Source organism: Rhineura floridana, chromosome 6 (genome assembly GCF_030035675.1).
Source record: "Rhineura floridana isolate rRhiFlo1 chromosome 6, rRhiFlo1.hap2, whole genome shotgun sequence".
Lineage (NCBI taxonomy): Eukaryota > Metazoa > Chordata > Lepidosauria > Squamata > Rhineuridae > Rhineura > Rhineura floridana.
The window spans coordinates 154,604,804-154,628,707 of record NC_084485.1 but is presented as its reverse complement, the minus strand read 5'-3'; the positions used below and the strand labels follow the sequence as shown (position 1 = coordinate 154,628,707).

Genomic DNA, 23,904 nt, shown 5'->3' with positions numbered 1-23,904 from the left:
ATGTAGAGTTTTCTTCCATTTTAACAAACTGATCCAAAAATAACCTCAACTCTCTCTGTATTTTCAAAATACCTTTATCCTTTATGGGTACAATTTTTATACAGCTTTCAGGGAAAACATTTACTTCTCCCAATTCTTTCTAATTAGGATTCTTTGAAGAACATTATGAATCATCATGAACAACAGCCCAACCCTCCTGGAGATGGGACAGAACATCTGCAATTATTTTTATGGCTTTTCTCATGGCCCACCAACCAGTATGATTGCTGAACAGCCATTGTTTTCACTAGTCTAATAATTTAAAACTTAAGTTGGGGATTCCAAAACTAGTGACTGTTAGACTGAGGCTGATAAAGCAAGTGTTCGCCTAGCCTTAGATTCACTGAGTCCTTCCCAGGGAGGATGTTGTCCCCCAGCTATGACCTTGGGTACTTGACCTCGGGTTCCACCTTGCTTCCCACTTAATCTTCTTGGCTTCTCCCTTTGTGCCAACCTGCCACAGTTTCCCTGTCTAGGAGCGTCTCACCTTCTGAATTTAGAAACTAACTTCCTGCCTCATTATCTCAGCAATCCTTACAACTGCCTTCCTCATTGTAGCGCTCATGGGACAATTCAGAGGGCGGTTGGGTGATTGGACCTAGGAGAAAGAAATGAAAGGTAGGTAAGTAGGTAGATAGGTAGGATGTGTGTGAGAGAGAGAGAGGGAGAGAGAGAGTGAGTTTTGGGGTGGGTTATCCTGAAAGTGAAAGAATTTTATTTTATTTATTTTATTTAGTGAAAGTGAAAGAAAGGGAAAGGGAGGGGAATAGCCCATTCAAAGTACATGGCTCCTCCCAAAGAATCCTAGGAACTGCAATTTGTTAAGGGCGCTGGGACTTGTAGCTCTGTGAGGGGCAAACTACAGTTCCCATGATTCTTTGGGGTAAACCAAGTGGTTTAAATGTATGGTGTGGATGTGACTAAAAACAGAATGAGCTTTGGTGTGGGTGATCCTGAGAGAAAGGATGTATGTACACATTTGGATGGAGATCATAGAAGAGGAGAGAGAGAATGGTGGTTATTGTAGGAGAGAAAGAGACTGAGGAAGGAGAGCAAAATGTCTTGAGTGACATTTTGGGGGGCAAGTTGACTGGCAGAAAAAAGGGAGTTGGTTAAGCAGTTTTGAAAAAAGGTTAGAAACAGAGACCCATTCCTTTCATTCCCCACCACCTGATAAGAACAGAGAGGGTGGATATGGATCCTTTCCCCTTTCTTTTGTCTTAGGGATAAACCAGAAAGAAGGGAGCCTGTGCGCTCCTTCCCCTCCTTTACCATCCAGGCAGTGAGAATAAGGCTTTTCTCCCCCCCCCCCAAAAAAAACAAGCTGGTTCATTTCCTTCCCACCACCTAGTGTGCCGGGGGTGGGTGGGAAAGAGAAAGGAAGGTGGTGGAGGTGGGTCTTGAAGGGCATGTTGCCCAGAGCCCCCTCACACCTAAACATGCTGCTGCCCCAAAACACATCACTTCACACTGTTAGGGTGTAAACACACTAGCCTCCATGTCAAAGTATTTCCATTAGCCACACCTGGAGGGGGAACAGGTTGATCTGCCAATCACTTAGATGCAAATAACAATAAAAAGTGAAGCTGCTCTGACCAGGTTGCACAGTAAAAAGGGGCTGGGTTTGACTAACATCCTGTGCCCACATTTTCAGAAGAGAGAGGTGGAGATGCAGTGGAACCGGCAGAATAGTGAATGTGTAGCTACCCACAGGACGGGGTGGCTTTATCCTGAACAGGGAGCACTCTGCACTGCAACATTTTGTTACAGGTTCCACTTGTTCTCATATATAAAGAAAAAGTGTTGTTGTTGTTGGGGGTCTTGAAGGGCATGTTGCCCAGCCCCCTATAATTTTGCACTCATACAGGAGTGCCTGAAAAACAAAACAACAACCCCATATAGTTCCTACAGGCCCTGGACTCTTGCACATGTAGAATTATTACAGGTCTGGCAACACAAATACAAAGCGACCCTCCAGGAAAAAAACCCCTGCACCTGGCTACTTCATCTGTTCAAAAGTATAACTGCATCTCCTGCAGTTTTCAAGACACGCTTTTAAGTGTCATTTACATAGCTGCTTTGATGCTTAGGGCAAACATTAAAGCATTAAAATGTCTTAAAAGCACCCAACGATCTTTTTTGTCCAGTAGCGAAATGACCTTCTTTATATGGCAGCGTCGATCTGACTGTTTAACTTTTGCCTTATTCCCAGTGTTGTCAATTAACATTTCCGACTACCGGCAAGAATCACAGCTGGAAGGTTCCGATGAGCTGACGTGGCAGCGAGTGCATGTAGGAAGCGGCTATGCTAATAAAATGGAAAGAGGCAGAGCTTGTTGTCATGATGGAATTTAGAAGTATCAGCAAAAACTTTGCTTTAGTGATAGGTGGTGTAAGTAAACCTTTTTAAAGCATTGTTGATAAAAGTAGTGCTTATTTAAATAAAAGGGGGCAATTTCCAAATTTGTAAATGTAGTAAAAAGCAAAACTCATAAAATAAAACTTTTAACATATTTGGAAAACTTGATCATTTTCTGGAGGTGGGTGGGGATACTTTGATTCTTTTAATCCTTCTTTTGCTTGTTAAAGTCATATGTAGGCTGGTTTGTGTTTTGTTTCAGCCAAATCCCAAGCAATTAACCCTAGCTGTAAAACTTTGTGTAAAACTTTACTTTAAAGTTTTAAAATCAAGTTGGCATGTTGATTAATGGATTTTTCGAGTACTGAAAAATGTAAATGGACGTGGAGTATGTGTATATAAACACTGATTGTTTGAAGAATTACATTCATTAAGATGAAAAATGAAGGAAACGGCAAAATATGATGTGGAGAGCTCTCAGAAAAATGTCAGATGACACACTAAGGTTGTAGTTCAGTGGGACTTACTTCTGAGTAGGCAGCATGTTTAGGATTGCACTGTTATTCCTGGAGCATATCCAGTCTCTGTGATGCTTGTACCAATTGTTACACCTTCCTTTGGAAGAGTTTCCCCATTTCATTCAAGGAAAAGAATCCTGTATTAGAAAGTAGACTGCTTGTCTGCTTAGTTTTAATTTCTTTTCCTGCACCTGTATAACCTTTGAATTGAACTTCATATACAAATTGAAATAGAGAATGTTTTCCCCTCCCTTGCTGCCCCTCCCAATCTTGGAAGAGCTGAGCACTATAATTGTAGCCCAAAAGCAATTTTTCTCAGCACCCCACAGTGCTGTTTGTGCTTTCTTCAACAGGAACTGGCTGTGAGTGTGAACACACTAGTAACCTACAGTAAAGCATTTGCACTAGGCACACTTGGAGAGGGAACAGTTTGATCAACCTATCAGTTGCAAAATCTCTTTGAAACTGAATTAAAAAACAGAAAAACAGCACTCAAGCTGTTCCCACCAGGTTTTACAATAAAAAGGAGTGGGGTTTGACTAGCATTGCGTGCCCCGTCTTTGGAAAAGAGAGGTGGAGGAGATGCACTGGAATCAACAGAGCAGTAAATGTGTTTCTACCTTCAAAACACTATATAGAAAGTTTTTGGGGAGATATTTTACTACCACAAGCCAAATTCCAATTATTTTGGGGTAGTAAAATGGCGCAAAACAAAGCCATGTGCATTTTATCAGAAGAAGGACACTTAAGTCTACTTCCCTGGGTCAGTTTTTCTTTGAAAAACCATACAGGACTTTTCTTTTTCTTAACCCAAATGCATTAACATTGCCTGTGACATAAAAGCACCATAATAGCAAAAATAAATAAATTTTGTGGCATATTTTTGTCCTTTGCACATTTTCTTCCTCTCCGAAAGAAAACTATACATGGTAAGTAGTTTGAAATTTGTTTACTGCCTACCATGCAGGTGAGAATGAACTGAAAGAACTTGCTGGTCTACTACTGTGTCAGTTCTTCACTGGAAAGTACACCCAGGGTGGATTTTACCCCAATTGGTTAGAAGAAAACTAGAGACTGAACTGGACATGTGCAACAGCTCCTTGTTGCCCCAGGTTCTTTCGGGAGGGAGGATGGGATATAAATTGAATTAATAGTGATGACAATAAGACTATTCCCTGGAAAGCCCCTGAGCTACAACTATTATCCGATGTTAGACTCTCTGCACAGGTGAGCCACTATCTCTCAGACCCAGCGAATCTCCCATTCTCCTGCATCTGCAAGTTCCAGGGGGGTTGTAAGGAATTTACTGTGTTTATGAGACAACATCCTTCATTTTACCTTTTGTTTGTTTGGACAAAGGTGGGTAGTTTGTGGCTGTGAAGAAAGAGCAGCTCATCTTTCAGTACAAAAAAAATAAGTTTTGGGCCCTGGAACTTGCAGAGAGATGTTTGAAGATACAATGGGGAAAAATTTATGATGCAGCCCACAGTGCTGAATAATATCATCATCTTATTGGGTTTTCAAATTCTCCTCATCACTGTCTGCTGCCTGTATTTTCAGGTCTTTCACTATAAAAAAATGGAAATGGACTGCCTTCAAGTCAATTCCGACTTATGGCGACCCTGTGAATAGGGTTTTCATGGTAAGCTGTATTCAGAGGGGGTTTACCATTGCCTTCCTCTGAGGCTGAGAGGCAGTGACTGGCCCAAGGTCACCCAATGAGCTGCATGGCTGTGTGGGGATTCGAACCCTGGTCTCCCAGGTCGTAGTCCAACACTCTAACCACTGCACCGCACTGGCTCTCTTCACTATAAAGTGGTGGTCTTATTTGTTTGTTCACTCTGCCGTTTACAAATAGCTACAGGTAGGTTTGTCTTCAGGGAGGCAAGTAAGGTGCCCTTTGCCCTGCTTAATCAGTGTTCTGGAATGAGCAGGGACTTTGGCACAGGACAAAGCTGAGAGCGCTGACCCAGGGCAGGCTGAGAATCAGTGAGGCGTCAACTGATGTGGCAGGCGGACTTTGACAGCTGCCTTTGGAGACAAGTATAGCTGAGGCCAGGCGGAGAGAGCTGTAGCTGGTGGTCTGATTTTTGAACAGGTGTGTGTGCGTGCATGCTAATTGGAATACTGTTTCTCACTCCAGGATCTATCCTGGATCATGTAATTGAAATTTATTTTTCTTGGTCTATGATGTGGGTGTGAAATGGAGTTAAGCACAGACTTAAGCATAGACAGGCATGCAGGGGACATATGCAATCACAACAACATTTGCACAATGCCAGATGCTAGGACAACTCACAGCTGGGTTGGCAAAGATGAGTGGTGTAGAAGGTAGAGGGGTGTGTGACTTTAAAAAGATAATTTTGTTAAGGGAGAAGAAAGACCTTATGCTCTTTCAGAACATGGTTTTAAGATTTTTTTGTAGGTGTGCTTTCAATACTGTGATGTAACAGTTAAGAGATCAAGCTGTGAGCAAGGGAGCCTTCAGATAAATCTAATTTCAATCATGATTTTACCAGCTAGCCTTGGGCAAGCCACTGTTTTCTTTGCCAACTGCACAGAACTGTTATAAGATACCAAAATAACGTAAGTGCTGATCTCTGCGTGCTCTGGAAATATGATTAGTATTATTTATTACAAATGTAGAGATCAATAATAGTGACAGCTGCCCATACACTGTACCAAGCATGTGCAATGTCTATACCTAAGATGTTGACTTGCATGTTCAGAATAAAGCAAAGCAAGATAAAATGCAATTTACGTAGATCTATATATTTTGCACCAAGTTGTACAGTTGTGGTGTATTTGTTTAGAATCAGTATACTGTTGAAGAATTTGGAACATTGGGACAAAGACTGGGGTGGGGGCAGTGAAAGAGGTGTGGGTAAGTGAAGAGCAGGAAGAATGTACTTGGCTTGCTCTTCTGTTAGCAAAATGACCCCGCCCTCATTGGCATTTGATGAGTGACTGCTGGCAATAGGTTCTGATAGGTAGTACCTTTTCAGAGCTCCTAGAATGTGTCACACCCACTTTTCTGGTAGGAGACCAAAAGGAACAGCTTGGACAATCTGACATGGAAGAAGAAAGTGAAGGGAGATTTGTGGTCTTGGAGCTCCAAGGGTGCTGCTGTTGCTTTGGGGGTCTGGTGCTGTTTTGGAGGTAGTGGTGCCTGCCAGTGTGCTGGCTCACACTCTGCCTGCTCAATCTGTATACCTAATCGCATATTTCCAAACATCAAGTCTCTAGTCATCTCTTTTCCAAAATAAACTTAGGCTTGCCTTGGAGCTTTCTCCTAGTCAGAGAATGTAAAATAATGTGACCATCTGAGTCTATAAAGAAGGCACCGTTAGAATTGTCAGCCAGGGCATAAGGGGGACTAAGGAATATAGGAAACTGCCTTATAGTGAGTTAGACCACTGGTCCATCTCGCTCAGAATTGTCTACACTGACTGGCAGCCTCTCTCTGGGGTTTGAGACCCTATCTGGAGATGCCAGGGATTGAATCTGGGACCTTCTGCATATAAAGTAGATGCTTTCCCACTGAGCTATAGCCCTTCCCAAAGAACTTCCAACCCTTTACACTGGAGCCTTCTGTAGACCACTGCCTGCATGCTTTAAAATGTATCTCCAGAACCATGAGGCCTAGAAACCTTAGGATGTTGTGATTCTAACTTTAAAATTGGCCTGTTTTCTTCTCCCTTATGATTATGCTTATCTTTGCAGGAAGTTCAAGCAAGTTTGATAAGGAAAACTAAAAGAAAACAGGCCCTGCAGCAAGCCCAGAATGGACTCTTGGGTTCCACCACGGCAGCCTCAGCCACGAGGGAGACATTATGCCTGGATGGAAGGCTATGACAGGGGCCCCTGGAGGGAAGTTTCCCAGGGGCCTCCACCTCCTCAGTCCAGGCACAATGAGTGGCCGTACCATCATGAACCCTGGGCTGGGGTTCACCCTTGGCCAGATGCTCGAGTGGAACCCCACCATCCCACCTATCACTTAAGGCTCCAAGGCCATATGAGGCCAACCTCCAGGGCAGAGTGTTATGAAAGCAGCTATCCCAACCAGTCATATTCAAGGTAAGATTTGAAGAAGATAACCCTCAGGGTTGGGGAACTGTGCAGAGAGATCAGCTGACCATCATGTTCTGTATATTTTCCTGGCTCTTCTCTGTTTCATATAGAGAACCTCGGGTCATTCATTTATCACTTACTTTCTGGTGGTTTTTGCCTTTTCATCAATGCAGCTGTGGAGAACTTCAAACTGGGTCAGCACAGTGGCATAGGGAGGGGGGTCCTTGACCATCTCCTCACTCTGGTCAAAAGTCTTTATTAGCCAATTAGTTAACCATTGATTATACAACAAATATGTCACTCGGAGCATGATAAAAACAAAACATCTGAGCTTCTACACTACAGCAGTACTAATACACAATAGCACATTACCAAAAAAGTGAACTGCTATACATATATGTATAGATTAACCTGGTACTTTAGTCCAAAGGTAGTAACTAACTATTATCTGGCTTCCCACCCCTTTCCTCCCCACTAATTGTTCTGAATCATGTGGGCAGTCAACCACATGGGATTCAGCCCATTCCTTTTTTATAGATGGAACTGCAACCAGGAAGCTGGCTAGATCAAATATGGCCCTGTGGGTCTGGCCTGTCAACAGAAAGACCAATGTGTCCTCTCCCATCCCTTTTTGTCCTGCAACTACTTCACTATGAATTTCTGTCTTGGACAGCTATACAGACTGCACTGCTGCCTGGTGTGTTCCAGGGTTTCCACCAATGCTGACACAAGCCATCCTCCAAGGGACCCCTCTTAAAGTCAGGATCCCCATAGTAGATTTCCTTTTGGTGGAGGACAAATCTACTGGGTCTGCAGATCTTTTCTGGGGTGAGAAAAGCAGAGTGTATGGGAGATTTTAAGTGGGAAAATGTCCCAAGGAAGAAGGATTAAGCATCCTTTTCCTTGGTTCAAACTCATTTGGAGCTCCCTATGACTGCATTAAAGAAAAAAAAACCTGTCAGAAGACAAACACTGGCCTGATTCAGATATAATGGGAAACTACAGGCATCTCAAACACAAATATTACAGTGGTGCACATGTGAGTTTCACCCCAACATCTTGGGGCACATAGGTTCTTCTTTAGACTGTTGTGTAATTAGGCATAAAGGTCTTCAGAGGGTTTGTAAGACTCTTTGATTGTGATTAGAAATTTTCCTGTGACCAGGTCTTAGGATTTCTAATTACAGGGAGATTTTTAAGCACGTTCAACCAAATGGATTTAGAAACCTTCTGCAGACCTTTGTGCTAATTACACAAAGGTCTAAAGAGGAGCCTGTGCATCTGGGGACATTGGGGTGGGACTTGCACGCACAGCCCTGCCACTGTTTACTCTTTAAGACTTCACGTGTTTAAGCCTTATGCTTGGTGCTCCCTGTCCCTTCTAATGGACCTGAGGAGGAGATTGGGAGCTTTCACTTCCAATTTTAAACCAACCACAGTTCCCAGCAACATCTGAATTAGGACACTGTGGTTTATTTAAACCAGAGTTAGCCAATATGGTGCCCTTCAGATGTTGCTGAATTACAACTCCCATCATCCCTGATCATTGGCTATGCTGACTGGGGTTGATGGGAGTTGAAGTCCACCAGCATCTGGAGGGCACCATGTTGACTGTCCCTTGTTTAAACTGTGGTTCCAGAACAAGCCGGGATCTGTACCCGTAGTTTGATCCCAACTTGTTCTCACTAACTATCGTTGAAACAAACTACAGTTCCCTGAATTTGGATGTTATGGAGAACTGTGGTTAGTTCGGAACTGGAACTGAAAGCTTCTGATAATCTTCTCGCTGGTGTGAAAGAAGAAAAATGTGCATGCTTGATGCTCACTGTGCTTTTACATAGTGGAAACCATGATTTCCTGCTATATCTGATATAGGTCTATGTATCTCCCATATCACATCTAGTTTTGTGGTCGCACTGTTTCTTCATCCTGTAACTTGCTTCTGCTCTCATTTCTAATCTTGGCTGCAGATACCTTTATAGCAACCCTCCCACCAAATTCTGGGAACCATATTTTCTTAAGGGTGCTGGGAACTGTAGCTCTGTGAGGGGTACATTATAGTACCCAGGATCCTTTTTTGGGGATGGGGGAGTGTGCTTTGGATGTATGGTGTGCAGGCAGCATTTCTTTGTCTCCTTTCCTCTCATAAGTGTTGTCACAATTTATCCTAGTATACAGTCCAGTTACTCACTGAGTCAGGGAGGCAAAAAAAGTAGGTCATCAAGGGATTTATTGAGACCATGCTTTTGTATTTCATATTTTTAAATTACAGAGCTAGGATTAGGGATGGAAGGATCTGTCAGTTTCAGTTCTCTCAGTTTCTCATTTTTCTGAAGGAATTTGCATTTTTTTTAAAAAAATATTTATTTATTTATTTTATTTATTGCACTTTTAGACCACCCTTTAGCGACAAGCTCTCAGGGCGGTGTACAACAAGATAAAAACAGATTAAAATACAGGTGTGGGTACAATACAATATGAAAACATATTTAAAAACAAAATTAAGACAAGAAATTAAAATTAAAATAGATTAAATTTAGAATTTAAAATTTAACATTTAAAATGCCTGGGCAAAGAGGTAGGTCTTTACCTGGCACTGAAAAGATAATAAGGAAGGCGCCAGGCGTATCTCGTCAGGGAGGGCGTTCCATAATTCGGGGGCCACCACTGAGAAGGCCCTAGCTCTAGTTATTTTAGTGACAATTTCTCCTGCTAAACTCATTTTTATATGCAGTTTTGATTACTATAAACATCTTTGCAAGCAATTTCTCATATAATGGATTTTTGTATGTTGTTTTCACTTGTGTATTAACTTTATAACACTTTCCCTAAAACGTGTATTTTTGTAAACATTGTTTGGTTGGCAAACTGCATTGCAAAATTCAGATACGTGTGAATTTCAAAAGATATCATGCCTGAGTTTCGTCCTCATATTGTTTTATTGCCTAGCCGCGATAATGGACTGGATGAGAGCTAACAAACTGAAGCTCAATCCTGACAAGACTGAGACGCTGTTGGTGGGTGCCTTCTCGACCCAGGTGGTGGATGTTCAACCTGTTCTAGATGGGGTTACACTCCCCCTGAAGGAACAGGTTCGTAGCTTGGGGGTCCTTTTCGATCCATTCCTGTCTCTTGAGGCTCAAGTGGCCTCGGTGGCACGGAATGCGTTCTACCATATTCGGTTGGTAGCCCAGCTGCGCCCCTATCTGGATAATGTTGACCTCGCCTCAGTCATCCATGCTCTGGTAACCTCGAGATTGGACTACTGCAATGCACTCTACGTGGGGCTGCCTTTGAAGACAATTCGGAAACTACAGCTAGTGCAAAACGCAGCAGCCAGACTGCTGACGAGGACCAGACGGTCCGCACATATAACACCTGTTCTGGCGCGTTTGCACTGGCTACCTATTTGTTTTCGGGCCAGATTCAAAGTGCTAGTTTTGACTTATAAAGCCTTACACGGTGCGGGACCACAATACCTTGCGGATCGCCTCTCCCGCTATGAAACTACCCGCTCACTACGTTCAACATCTAAGGCCCTCCTCCGAGTTCCGTCCCATAGGGAAGCTCGGAGGGCTGTTACTAGATCTAGGGCCTTTTCAGTAGTGGCCCCCGAATTATGGAACAGTCTCCCCGATGAGGTGCGCCTGGCGCCTACTCTTCTATCTTTTCGGCGCCAGGTTAAAACCTTTTTATTCTCCCAGGCATTTTAATTGCTTAATGTTAAGTTAATCTTATATCAAGTTGTTAAATGCTTAAGCTGTCTGTTTTAGGGATTTTATCTGATTTCTTTTTACTGTTTTGTATTTTATTCCTTGCTGTGAACCGCCCAGAGAGCCATAGGCTAGGGGCGGTATAGAAATGGAATGAAATAAATAAATGAAATAAAATAAAATAAATAGAAAGTGGGAATTGAACAGAACCAACTTTAAATGTGAACTGAATCAAATTTCTCCCCCATCCGTAGCTGTTTCCCTGCTCAGTTGGAGGACTGTCACCTTCTCTGAACGGTATTGATTTCGGAGGATGGCTGGTTCGATTCTCATTCAGAAACTGTGAATTTGATAAATTTGGCTTGAAATGTGCATTGAATCAAAATTCTCCCTCATTCATAGCTGGGAGTGGGGGTGAAGGTGATTTTAATGACCAAGTGGCCATCTAATACCCTATATAGCAATGTTTGGAACTGTTTCTGACAAGTTTCTCCCTCCTGATTCTTTACCTTCACAAATCATGAGGAATTTAGACAGCCACACAATGCAGATTCCTCCAGCTGTGTTTTTCTTACTCCCTTGTGGGTTACACTTCAGGCAAGGTTATGAAGATCCTTATCGGGCTTTTTCGGAAGATTATACTTGTGGAGATAACCAGAGAGATCCCCAAGCACTGTGGAACGAGAGAGGTACTGCATTCTCCATAGAAATAAAACTGATTTTAAAATGCTTGATTTAACTGGGTTGAACTGTGGAGCTAACCTTGAGTACGTGGTGTGTGCTTGTGTACGTATTCATTTCTGGAAAGCCTTCCCTTGGTCATGCTTGTTCCCTATCTCTGCCTATCCTTCACAGCTCTGTGTTGTAAGGGGACCAATAATTCTCTGTGGTTGGATTTACCGTTGTCTCAGTTGTTATGTTCAGTGGCCCTTCTCAGAAGGAGAAGGCTGGCTCAGGCCTGTGAAACTGCAACATATAAATATTTGTTAACTTTCTGGAAATCAAATTCGAGATTTCTTTTTTTAAGTCCACCTCAACTCTGTAACTTTTCTGTCAGGCAATGGTGGCCTGAATGTGGATTTTTTTTTGTTTTTGTCTTGGAGCCTCAAAAATGTCAGCACTCTTTCAGAAATAGTCCTGGACCTAGAATGCCATCCCAGTTCCAGCAGGGAGGATTTGCAACCTCTGAAAGCCCCAGATTTATTTATTTATTGCTCAGCCTCATTTTGAAAGAAAAAGAAGCAGAGCTTTTGGCTGTATTTGGACCTCTTGTGTGAAACTTTAGCTTTTAACCTCTTCCTGAACTTCCCCCCCTTTTCTCACAGCAGGCTGCTTCACCTCAAGAAACTGGCTAGATATAGCTTAGCTTCCATGTTGCTCATGGATTTCGCTTTCCAGTTCAAGCAGCTGGTGACTCCAGACACTTCCTCGTGCACCTAACCCTACTTTAAAAGAGAACAGTGGGCCAAACTAAATGTAATCACGTTTAAGGTGTCCTTGGGGATTTTTAAAAAAAACCCCAAAAGACATGTTGGATAAAACAACACATTTAACACAATGTGTAGTTTGACTCTACAATTCTCCCTTTAAACTGCTCACTTCTCTTCATACAGTCAGTACTCTTGCAACTCCCCCTCCCCAAACCCAGTGTTTTCTTCTCCACTCCACTCCTTTAGCGGTACTGCCAGAGATAGAAAGCAGGAAGGTATTTCTCTCCCCACCTTGGCTTCTACAAGGAAGAAGAGAACACATGACAGGGACTCTCCTGGGCAGTCAACAACCAGAGCACAATAGAGAAAACTCCTCCTTTTCCCAGCCATTCAGCATGTTTTAATGGTCACACCCTTTCTTATTTATTTATAAAGTGTCAATTTAACAAAAAAGAGAAAAATAAACAAGACAGAGAAGAAAAGACAATACCAATACATACTGTCAGCCATCAATAGTTCCATCTAAAATTAAACATATAAGGCCAGTATAAGTCCTCCAGGTGTCCAACTAGGTAGGTATGCACATAAAATTGGTGTTTATTAAAAAAAATGTGTAAATACAGCAAGGGTGGTGAGGCCCTCAGACCATAGTGTTATCAGTGGTCTGTGTTTATCCTTCCAGGTTTGAAGTAAAAGTTTTTAGGCAGCCATAAGGGTTCACAACGTCCACTTTTGTTGTCCTGCCATTAATCACCATACTATAGGGATCTAGTTTAAGAGTACATGAATATTTGCAAACAGCAAAGATTTTGCCAGTGCAAAGTTGATATGGATAATCACTTCATATCAGAAAGGATATATCACTGGGCATGTCCACATTATATGTCTCAATGAGGGATTTTCAGCATTATGCCTCCAGCATCTATCCCTGTTAGATAGTGCCTTCCTGTACAAATGTTGTGGAGTCCAATATACCTGAAATGACAGTTGTTGATGTATCAGTCATACTTTCACATCAAGAGAAACATTGCATCTATACAACAGTTCTAACAGATTCTAAAACAATTTCCCCATTGTTTAGGTTGTATTTGTTGTTGTTATATGCCTTCAAGTTGATTATGACTTATGGCGACTGATTCATAGGGTTGCCATAAGTCGTAATCCACTTGAAGGCACATAACAACAAATACAACCTAAACAATGGGGAAATTGTTTTAGAATCTATTTGAACTGTGTATAGATTAATCTTCTATTCCATGACTTTCTAAGTTCCTGAACATCCACTTTACACAGATCCAATAAGCATTTATAAACAGCAGTTGTGGATTTAGCTATCTGAGAAGATCCACAATTCCCTCCAACAATATAGCAGATGTCGAAACATTCAGAGCAAATGGTATCTTTTTATGGTCTGTCTGCTTTGAGCGCTTCAACATCTCCTAAATTGTTGGTATGTAACAGGTTTTGTAACTGAAGATATTGCCATTCAGCACTCTCCGGTAAATGATATTTAAACTGCAGTATAGAAAATGGCAAAAATTCTTCATCTGAACCTGCCAGCTAATCTAATGTATAAATCCTACAACTGACCAATTTCTTCCACAAAAAAGGCTGCCTTTTCAAACTGGAAAGTTAATTTGCATATGGGTCAAATGGTTTCTGATGAGACAGTATGTGCCATGTCTCTCCAGTTGCTAAAATTGTAGGTGGTAGAGATCCTTTCCTCTTTTAAAACTTTTTTTTAAATACTACCCTCTTGCTTGAGTCTTGCTGGTCTGACTAGGCCACTGTTCTGCACAAGTTAGTATAGCACTGTTGATACTTTCATTTTAACATACTTGGGCAGAAGAATGCAAAAGATCTTGTACTTCACACAAGATATGCACAGACCCTTGATTTTCATACATATATGGGAATTCTCATATGGCAGCCTTGCTGTCAGGCCTCCACTTGGCTTTTCCTTATTCCATGGGGCTTCTCCTTCAATTATATTGAAGCTTCTGCTTTAAAACAAACCAACCAGCTTCTGTTTCTCAATAATCTGACTTCAGCTGATCTACTGGTCTTTTATTACATTTCCCCCCAAAGCAAGGCACTTTCTCTGAAGTGCTCCTTATTGGAAAGCAGTTGAACTGTAAGCCAGGGGATCAAGGGGCCTGGTATATCTAGAGTTGCCACATTCTTTACGGCAGAGGTGGGGAACCTCTTTCAGCCTGAAGGCCACCTTTCCCTTCTAGGCAGTCTTTCAGGGGCCACAACATGCCAGTGGTGGGTGAGGCCAGAGGCAAAACTGGTCAGAGCATGAATCTGAATTCTATGTTTGCAGAGTAGACTAGTTTCTACACACACACCTCTCTATCCTCCATCCAGGCAAGCCATAAGCATGATCAGGGTTCAAGGACAAATTCCAGCCAGGCAAAAACACTCAAGGAGATTATAAGGCAGGCTGGAGAGGAGTGTGGCCTATAGAGAGTCCAAAGGGCCAGATAGGGAGGCCTGGAGGGATGCATTTGACCCCTGGGACTGAGATTCCCATCCCTGCTTTTATGGTCTTCCTCTTGTGCCTTTCTCTGCAGCCTGATGTGAAGGAATTTGGCAAGTGAAATATTCCTGCCACTCGTCTCCGTGCCAGGGAAAGCTTCACCTGCTATATGTCTGCATATCAGGCTGCTGTTAAAGTAATAAGGTCAGGATTAAAGTAATATAGTCAGGATTTTAAAAAAGCAGTTCTACATATTTAGACTTCTTCTCCATACATTTGTTCAGGTGTGGGTGTAGGTTTGAGGGGGCTCTACGTCAGGGATGTGGAGGCTGTGGCCATCCACATGTTGTTGGATTCCAGCTCCATCTTCCCCAGCCAGCGTGTCCAGTGGCTGGGAATGTTGGGTATTGTAGTCAAGCAGCATCTAGAGGGCCACTGATCCCCCCCCCATTTTAATCATACCTTTCTTAATTTGAATGTGGGTCTTGACTGAGACTAGTACATTATACATGTTCTTCCAAGCCTTTGTGAGTTGTTAATACTGGAGCCTGGGTGGTAGCAGACAGGTCTACTGTGGATTGTGGTGTATTTTAATGTGTTGGTTGGTTTTATTGGGATTTTATTGTATCATTGTGAACAGCCCTGGTACTGATGCTGGGCAATATAGAAATTTTAACAATAAATATTTGTATGTCCCAATGTGTAAGGATGTGCATACTAGGGATGTACTACAATTCGGCCCAATTCAGATTTGGTACCAAATTTTCCATTAATTTGCTTATTCTCAATCATTGGGATCAGATTTTAATGTAGCAAATTTCTGCAGGAATTTGTGAAAACAGACTATAAATAATAAAAAAACCCTCTAAAACATTGATTGCAAGAATGATAATTTATTGATATTTCCTTTAAACATATTGGTATTTCCTTCAAAATATCAATATTTCCTTTACAAATATCAATATTAATATTGATATTTTTTCCAGTGGGGAAAAAAACCTGGATCAGTAAAACCACCAGCTAGTGGATAAAGAGCAAACTCAAGTCAATGCCAGCCTATTAGGTTGATGGGTATGACTTTTTATGGCCTCCTGTACTCAGAGGTACTTTGTTTCTAAGCATAACCGTTTGGAGAACAAAATATAATTAATTCTGATTGGTGCTCAGAGGCACGTTACCAAATTCTTCCAAGCTACACAGGAAGTGGATTGGACTATGGGAGACCAACCCAACTTGTGTTTGCATTTTGACAAATTTGTAGGGCCGTACAATGTCTCAGAGAGGAGGTCAGGTTTCCTGCTCCCCTGGTGCATTCACTATAGCTGCCCAATTTCCCTGCTTTTAAAAATTTGATAGAAATATCTGTTGGCTATAGGTACATTCTTAAACCGCAAGGTTTTTTGCCTATTAGTGAATCAATTTTTAAATGTTATGGATGTCTGGAAGTAGAGCTGTTCGTTTTTATTTTCTCTGAGTATGTAGATCTGAGACAGAGAGATACCTGGGGAGACTGTGCAAATTACTGGGATCAGAATTATTACAGGCATCATCGTGAGGAAGGCAGTGACTTTGTAGGACATAACAATTTGACACCAATCAGGTAAGGAAATCCCATGAGCTGACCCATCCAGCAGAGAAATTCTAAGATCTTCTTTCAGTGTCTGTGAAATGCAGTGGCTGCTAGCTTATGATATACTGTATTGCCTAGTGGCTTCACTGCTCTTGCAGTGAGCCCCAGGGAAACATATTTCCCCATTGCAAGTCTCTGAGGCTTTTCCAAGATGCCCTGACCTATCTATTCTTCAGGATTCTGTGTAGGCCCTGGAGAGCTACCCACATTGTCCTGTTATTTGCAGCAAATCTGAATCCTTACCACTACAAAGATTTAATAAAGAAAAGTTACTGTTTATTGTTAGAAGGCTATCTTTAGTGTGTTTGTTTTCTTATAGCCCGCATAACCCTACTATTTAAAATCTGCCCTCCCCAATTAAGTAATGAACGCATTGCAATCTTATGTATGTTTACTCAGAGGAAGTCCCTTTGAGTCAGAGCAGGGCATACTCCCTTTTAAATGTGCATAGGAATGTAGGCTTCTTTGACTAATCTACTGATTAACGGCATCGGACCGCAATACCTGACGGAACGCCTCTCCCGCTATGTACCTACCCGGTCGCTGCGCTCGATGTCGAAAGCCCTTCTCCGGGTTCCAATGCATAGGGAGGCCCGGAGAGCAATAACTAGAGCTAGGGCCTTCTCAGTGGTGGCCCCCGAATTATGGAATGCCCTCCCTGACGAGATACGCCTGGCGCCTTCCTTATCTTTTCGGCGCCAGGTAAAGACCTACCTCTTTGCCCAGGCATTTTAAATGTTAAATTTTAAATTCTAAATTTAATCTATTTTAATTTTAATTTCTTGTCTTAATTTTGTTTTTAAATATGTTTTCATATTGTATTGTACCCACACCTGTATTTTAATCTGTTTTTATCTTGTTGTACACCGCCCTGAGAGCTTGTCGCTAAAGGACGGTCTAAAAGTGCAATAAATAAAATAAATAAAATAAATATAAAGCTTGGATTGGAGTCAGAGCCCTGGGGAACAGGACAGAGTGAAGAATTGATTGTAGCCATTATAAGTACAGATGTGCTAAATAATAACAATGATTCAAATTCAAATGTAAACCTGAATTCTACAATATATAAATAATGTGACTATATACAGTTTCTTTTATTTTGCATAATTTATTTTACTTCTAGTCATGGGAAGGGGTCTCTGACCTCTAGGAACTCTTGTTCAGCGTTTGGACTGAGATTTCATCACCCATACTTTCAATCATATTTATTTATTTACATTTCTGGCCTACTTTTCCTCTCGGCTGAGAGACATAGTGACTGGTCCAAGGTCATCTAATGAGCTTTATGGCTGAGTGGGATTGTATTTGCAGGGCATATTCCCTATTGTCAACATCAGAAGTTGTTTTGATGTCGCCATATCACATGTGTTCAGAAGCCATGGACTCCCTATGCTTAATTCTATTTTCCCAGCTCAATTGTTTTAATGCCTACAGGAACTTCAGCAGGGAAAGAGGTCATAAGTAGGCCTATTAGTCTTGTCCAATTTACATGTGTACATTTCAAAAGTACAGGCTACCTGCAGCAGAATCCTGAGATGTTGCATTCTAGCCAGGAAATCAATACACAAGTGTACATGAAATCAACTGTTCACACTTGTGGTGTTCATCACCCTTGTGGATTGATGCATCAGCTGTCTGTAAGGGTACTCCAAACAGATTTTTAAGCAAAATATTTTTTTTATATCTTTCTTTGTCAGTTCCAGGAAGCATGAGGCTTATGGCGACAGTTATATATCAAAGAAAGACAGTTCCTCTGATGTAAGTTACAATTCTTCTTTGCAACAAGGACAGATTCGGGATGAATTCCAATGGGACTTCATGGAGAGGACCAATGTTCCAGCATGTGAGGTACCAGTTTTGGAACATGTTCAGAGAATCCTTTCTTCTGCCCAGCCCTCATCCCAGCTGGCTCTGCAGCTGGTTCTACCTTCATTCAGACCAGCAGCACCCTCTCCCTTATATGCCTGCTCTTCCACCTTCCTTTTTTCCTTGCAGGTACCGCTGCCTGAGGAGCTGCCAAACCTGCTCCAACAGTATAAAGAGTCAGGCCTCAGCTCTAGTAGCTACGAGCTTAGTCAGTACATGTACGAGCCCTCCAGCCACTATGAAGCAGCTCCCTCCAAGGACTGGAGCCCAATTCAAGCAGGCAAGTTATTCAATACCATAAGCATCTGAGGTGAGGTACAGCATTTTGCCAAGGCCCCAAGACTGGACCTGGACAACCACCACCATACATTGTCAGTTTGCATGGAGCACTCAAGAAGGTCACAGACTGTCTGCAAAACAATTCACTTCTGTGTTAAGGGGAGGAGCCTTTCCTGAAGTCCCCCCAAACCTTAGAGCTGGCACTGAACCCAACTAAAAATTTAAGGTAGTCTCATGTTAAGGTAAATAACTATTTGTCCTACAGGAAGAAAAGGATGTTCATTATATATGGACTTTCTGAAACAGACGTTCTGTGAGGATCTTAGAGCCCATCCATACCTAACCGCAAAATCCGCATTTTCCATATTTGTTGCTGACCTCGAGATCTGTACCTGTTCTGTTTGTGGTCGAATTATTGTGAAAACCAAGTGTCCATATGTGGGGGCTTTTTTTTGGTGGCTTTAGTATTGGCTGTTCCCCTAAATCCACCCCTTTTCATTGATTGGTCCATAATGGTCATTAGCTTTTCATGTGCTTTTTTGGAAGAGTGCAGAAACATTTTTTTTTAAATTCCCATGCATGTGCAGGTTTGTGGATGTGGAAAAGGGCAAAGTTAATGGACACACCCCAAGTGCAAGCAAAATAAACATCTGGGTTGTTACATATAACAAAGTGCATACTAAGGATGGGAGCCACTGGTTACTCCCGATACCATTGAGTTTGTTGAACTGAAAGGCAAATCCGTTTCCATGTTCGATTGTTTCCCATGATCTCCAGCTGTTACTGTTTTGAAAGGGCTTTCCTTCCGCCCAGTGCACCCACCAAATCTCCTTTTCATGCCTCCTCCCAAATTGTATTAGATTCTGCACCACCCACCATGGGAGAAAGCAAGAGATCCTCTCTCATTCATTTTCAAGTTAGCAAAGGGAGGACCCAGATTGGTCAGTTTCAGGCTTGGAGGAAAAGAACACAACTTACAGTGCTTGTGCTCTCTCTCTCTCTCTCTCTCTCTCTCTCACACACGCACGCACGCACGCACGCACGCACGCACGCACGCACGCACGCACGCACGCACGCACGCTCTCTCTCTCTCTCTCTCTCTCTCTCTCTCTCTCTCTCTCTCTCTCTCTCTCTCTCTCCCCCTCCCCCCCTCCCATTCCCATCAGCTGTTGAGCAGAAAAAGAGAGGCTTTGCCTGCCTGCTGCTGCTGGATCAGCTGCAAGATCAATGCCACATTAAAGCTTGCTCCTTCCCCCGCCTTTCCCCCTATCAGCCCAAGGAAGCTCATTTAAAAACCTCCTTTAAATTCTGTGTTTTCAGTGAATTGTTTGTGTAACATCGCAAAATAGCTTTTAAGTGGAAATATTATTAATTAAACTTTTGATTTTACATTTGATTGCAAAATAGTTTTTTTAAAAACAAACAATAAGATACAGTTACAGAAGCTGGAAGGAAGAAGTACCCCAGTTCACTACTAGAAGCAGGAATGAACTGTAAGCAAGAAGGATGAGGCGTGGCCAGAGGGTTGGGGGAAGGAGGCGGGGCTTGGCATATGATGGAGGGACACCCATGGGCCGCCTGTTGCAGGAAAGTCTGTGGCATTGCGTCTGATCTCACAGACATTAATGTGATTAATCAGTTTAGCAAAGTTTATCGGTTTTTCAGGGTTATTTCTAATGTGGATTTGTTAACGCAAAAATCCATGCTAGCTTGTAACGTCATATGGGCAACAATGAATTAATGAGGACACAAAGCAATTACATCACAGATTATACAGTCTTATGGATGGGCCCTTAGTAAGCAAAATGTGGCCCAGGCATATCAGTATGATAAGTGCTTATTTGGTCCATTTTCATTTGAAGTACTGCCTACAGCCAGGTGAACCTACCTAGACCCCAAGATTGGCCTCAGCGGTCTTGCTTTCTGGTCCACCACTAAGGTTGATCAGGTGGAGGTGTCCCAGGGTCAGAGCCTTTTTAGTAGTGACATTACATTTGTGAAGAATTCTGCTTAGTCTTCTCTTGTGGACTTTCAATGGTCCCTAAATATTTTTTCATTCCTCCAAGCTTTTTATATTTTTTGCTGACCCTCTTTATTTTTTTAATATGATGTTGTTTTATTACGGTTGTTCTGCTCTTTTTTTTTTAACTTTTTTATTTTAAAGCACCTTGTGAAGGCTTGCCCAAAAAGGCAGTATATATATATATTAAATAAATGAAATAGGTGTGATGCCCTTTGTGTGTGTCTAAACATGGGACTGTTCCAACACATAAAAGCAGGGTAAAGACTGTGCAAGAGCAGAATTGGACAGAACCCTCCCTCTGCCCATGAATTATCTCCACATGACCTAATGTACATTTTGAGGCTGAGAAGTCCCCAAGTTCTTTCTCCCAGTCAAGCACACTTCTGGGATCTGAGTTCAACTAAGGAGAAAAGCCCTGAAGGAGAGAAACTGTGGGAAGATAAGCCATTGGCAGGGGTAGGGCTCTGCACTTCCCATCCACACATCCTTTTTGCTTTTAAAATTGGGCCCCTCCCATCCACCTTCTATGAGATTGAGTTGGTTCCATGTTTAAACACATGGAACTGCAGCCATTCTTCTAGTTTGGTGCTAGGAGTCTGGTAGGAAGTATATAAAGCAAAGGCTTTGTTCAGACCCTTATCAGATGGCAATAGTCTTTGTTGGGTGGGGTGGGGTCTTGGTTGTGCATCTTTCCCCTTCAGTATACATCTAAAGCAAGGATGGTGATTGCCCTCCAGATGTTCCTGGACTACAGCTCCCATCATTGTTGACAATTGGCCTTGCTGGCTTAGCCTGACGGAAGTTGTATTAGTCCAGCAACATCTGGAGAGCACCAGATTCCCCAGCCCTGATCTAAAATACTGTGCAATGTGGGGGCTAGATTTGCCTGTATAGATTCACACAACCACCCTCCTTTCTAGGAAGGAGGAACTATGTGGAATAGGTGGCCACATGTACATGTATTTTTGTGGAGCACCTGCATCACACTTTACTTGAGGCACATGTAGGAAAGGAGTGGCACACTCTCACTCCTCCCCCATGCAAAGACTGTTGCTGCCCAATACATGTCTGAACTTGGCCAAAGTCATTGTTGTTATTGTTCACCAGTTTGCTTCTCTGCCTCTGTGCCTTTCCTGTTGTTGAGTCCCCAGTTGTTGTTTCCTTCATTGTTGTCCCCTGTAACCACAAAGTTATTCTTTCTGACTACTTTTGGATTTACAGTTCACAGGGCAGCTTTTGGGATATGTTTGTAGTCTGCTGGCCAATCTGGGACCAGCCCCTGGCCTATGCCATTGACAAGTCACTAATGGTCCCTGTCTTATTATTTAGCAGAAGACTTAGCAGCTACTCCTCATGCTATGGCACCCCTGAAGTTTTCCCTCCCCCATGTACCTGTGTGCTTTGGAGCTGGGGGGCAGCTGGTTCGAGGATGTCCTAATTATCCAGCAGATGGGCAACCTGCCCTTGTTGAAATACACAGCCTGGAGGTAAACTTTAACTTGCCCCTTGGAAATGAGATGGGTTGTTGGATATCTGACCACTGGGGACCAGAACTGACATTGCTTGACTGTTCTTTGTCATCCATGTCTTGACTTCACTGATTCATCCCTGCCCCATCCCTCTGATGTTAGCTTTTGTTCTCAGTCAGCTATGAGCTTTGTTCTACTAACTCCTTTATCTATGGTGTTGCTATTATGGCCACCTTCCATCATCAGCTTTTCTTCTGATGGCATGTTTATTTACAGTCTCCTCTATGCACCCTCTGATTTCCAACTATTTGGCAGAAACACCTCATGCTGTTTTTAGCATTCATAACAATCACTAGAAACCTGCTTTTAAAAAAGAAGAAAGCTGAGATTCTAAGGTGGCTGGCAGAGTCTACACTTCAGATCATGGGGATTCCTTTGAAATAGGTACTGTAGTTGTTAAGAGAATGAGCTGTGAGCCATGAAGATAATTGTTCAGTTCTTCTTTCCATCATGAATTTACTAGGTTGCCCCAGGGGGTAGAGACACACTTACTGTTGTGCTGGTTCCAGTGCATCTCCACCTCTGTTTTCTGAAAACAGGGGCACACAACTCTAGTCAGACTCCACCCCTTTTTATTCTAAAACCTGGTTGGATCAACTTGAGTGGATTTTTTAAAAAATGTAGCTTCAGGCAGATTTTGCAATTGATTGGTAGATCAACCCATTGCTCCTCCCAGTATGGCCAATGGAAACGCTTTGCTGTAGGCTCAGGCAGAGACAGTGATTAGCACAACACTTTGCCGTGGGCAGTCCTGAGAGATACGAAATCAGCAGTGTGGGAGGGATATGTGTCCAGTTGAGGGCAGAGTCGCTTCAAAATGCAGCCAGAAAAGCAATTCTTGCTGCTTTTAAAGCAAGTAGTGTGCCAAGAGCCAGGCAAAGCATTATTTTTTATCCTCAGCTGAGATTTACTGTGGGGGCATCATGATATTATTAGTCTACATTGCAGGCTTAATATGCTGCGATAAGCATTTTGAAAGAGCATGCAATAATGTGATCTTATGGCAAAGATATTTAAAGACAAAAGATATCCAGGAGCACCCTTCTGCCAGCTTCCCCTTCATCCTGGTCAGCCTTTGTCATTAAGAATACAGTGTGTGCACCACAGGAAGAAAGCATGGGCAGTGGAGGAAGGTGTTTCAAGAGCTTACACAACTCCAGATGACTAAAACTTTACAGCACACTTTCTGCAACCATTTCAGCTTTACAATGAGTGCTGACAATTATTATCAGGGTCCCACTCACTGAATCTTTTCCTGTTTCCCAGGTTATCCTATATGATACTGCTGAGCAAGAAGCAATGAGAGTCTTCCCAGGACCTCTCATCAGGTATGTTCCCTGCATAGCTTAAGTGTTCATTTTTCATTGTTGCCCTGATGCATCCCTACTGTGAAACAAGCTAAGGCATCCACCTCAGGTAGCAGCTTTTGGATGCTATGAAAGGGTAGCAAAATGGGAATCAGGTGGATTGGACCCATGGGGCACAGTCTACCAGACGTTCACCTGTGCAAGCTCCACTGAAATGAATGGAAGCTGTACGAGGGGGGCACAAATGTTGCTATGCAGCTCTTATTCATTTTAATGTGACTTGCACAGAAGACCTGCCCAATGAATTGTGTCCTCTGATAATCAGAAGAAGGGTGCCACTTGGATTTTCTGTCTCAGGCACCAAAGAGCCTAAAGAGAGCCTTCCATTTATGTCATTTAGGTCACCAAAAACTATTTTAAAATGTGGTAGGTCACAGTGTACCAAATATATGGGGTTAGAATAAAAAAGGGGGAAGGAGAGTGGAAGCAATATTTCCTTTCTTCAGAGAAGGCTCTCTTAAAGTGCCATTCTTATTTGGTCCCCCTCACACCAGGACTGGGCAAAAACCAAAAAAGGTTTGCTTTCACTTTCCAAAGCCTGGACAGATTGTTTATTTGTTAGGGAGGGCACTTCCAGACTTGCTGTTTTTGGATGGGA

The 23,904-nt window shown here is 42.5% G+C and overlaps 1 protein-coding gene across 7 annotated transcripts in view; it reads left to right on the top strand.

The window, feature by feature from the left end:
- The first annotated feature begins 2,303 nt into the window (after positions 1 to 2,303).
- Positions 2,304 to 23,904, top strand: part of SEC16B (SEC16 homolog B, endoplasmic reticulum export factor) — a 67,074-nt gene continuing 45,473 nt past the window's right edge. For 2 of the 7 annotated variants that reach the window (XM_061634196.1, XM_061634192.1), the window contains exons 1-8: positions 4,910 to 5,014; positions 6,640 to 6,993; positions 11,298 to 11,389; positions 16,095 to 16,212; positions 17,940 to 18,090; positions 18,238 to 18,388; positions 21,740 to 21,897; positions 23,206 to 23,267. In XM_061634196.1, coding sequence (XP_061490180.1) covers positions 6,701 to 6,993; positions 11,298 to 11,389; positions 16,095 to 16,212; positions 17,940 to 18,090; positions 18,238 to 18,388; positions 21,740 to 21,897; positions 23,206 to 23,267 — 1,025 coding nt within the window. In that variant the 5' untranslated portion in view covers positions 4,910 to 5,014; positions 6,640 to 6,700. Of the gene's footprint in view, positions 2,432 to 4,476; positions 4,559 to 4,909; positions 5,015 to 6,639; positions 6,994 to 11,297; positions 11,390 to 16,087; positions 16,213 to 17,939; positions 18,091 to 18,237; positions 18,389 to 21,739; positions 21,898 to 23,205; positions 23,268 to 23,904 lie in introns of those variants that run through there. The other 5 variants (XM_061634194.1, XM_061634193.1, XM_061634195.1 and 2 more) reach the window with 5 other exon arrangements.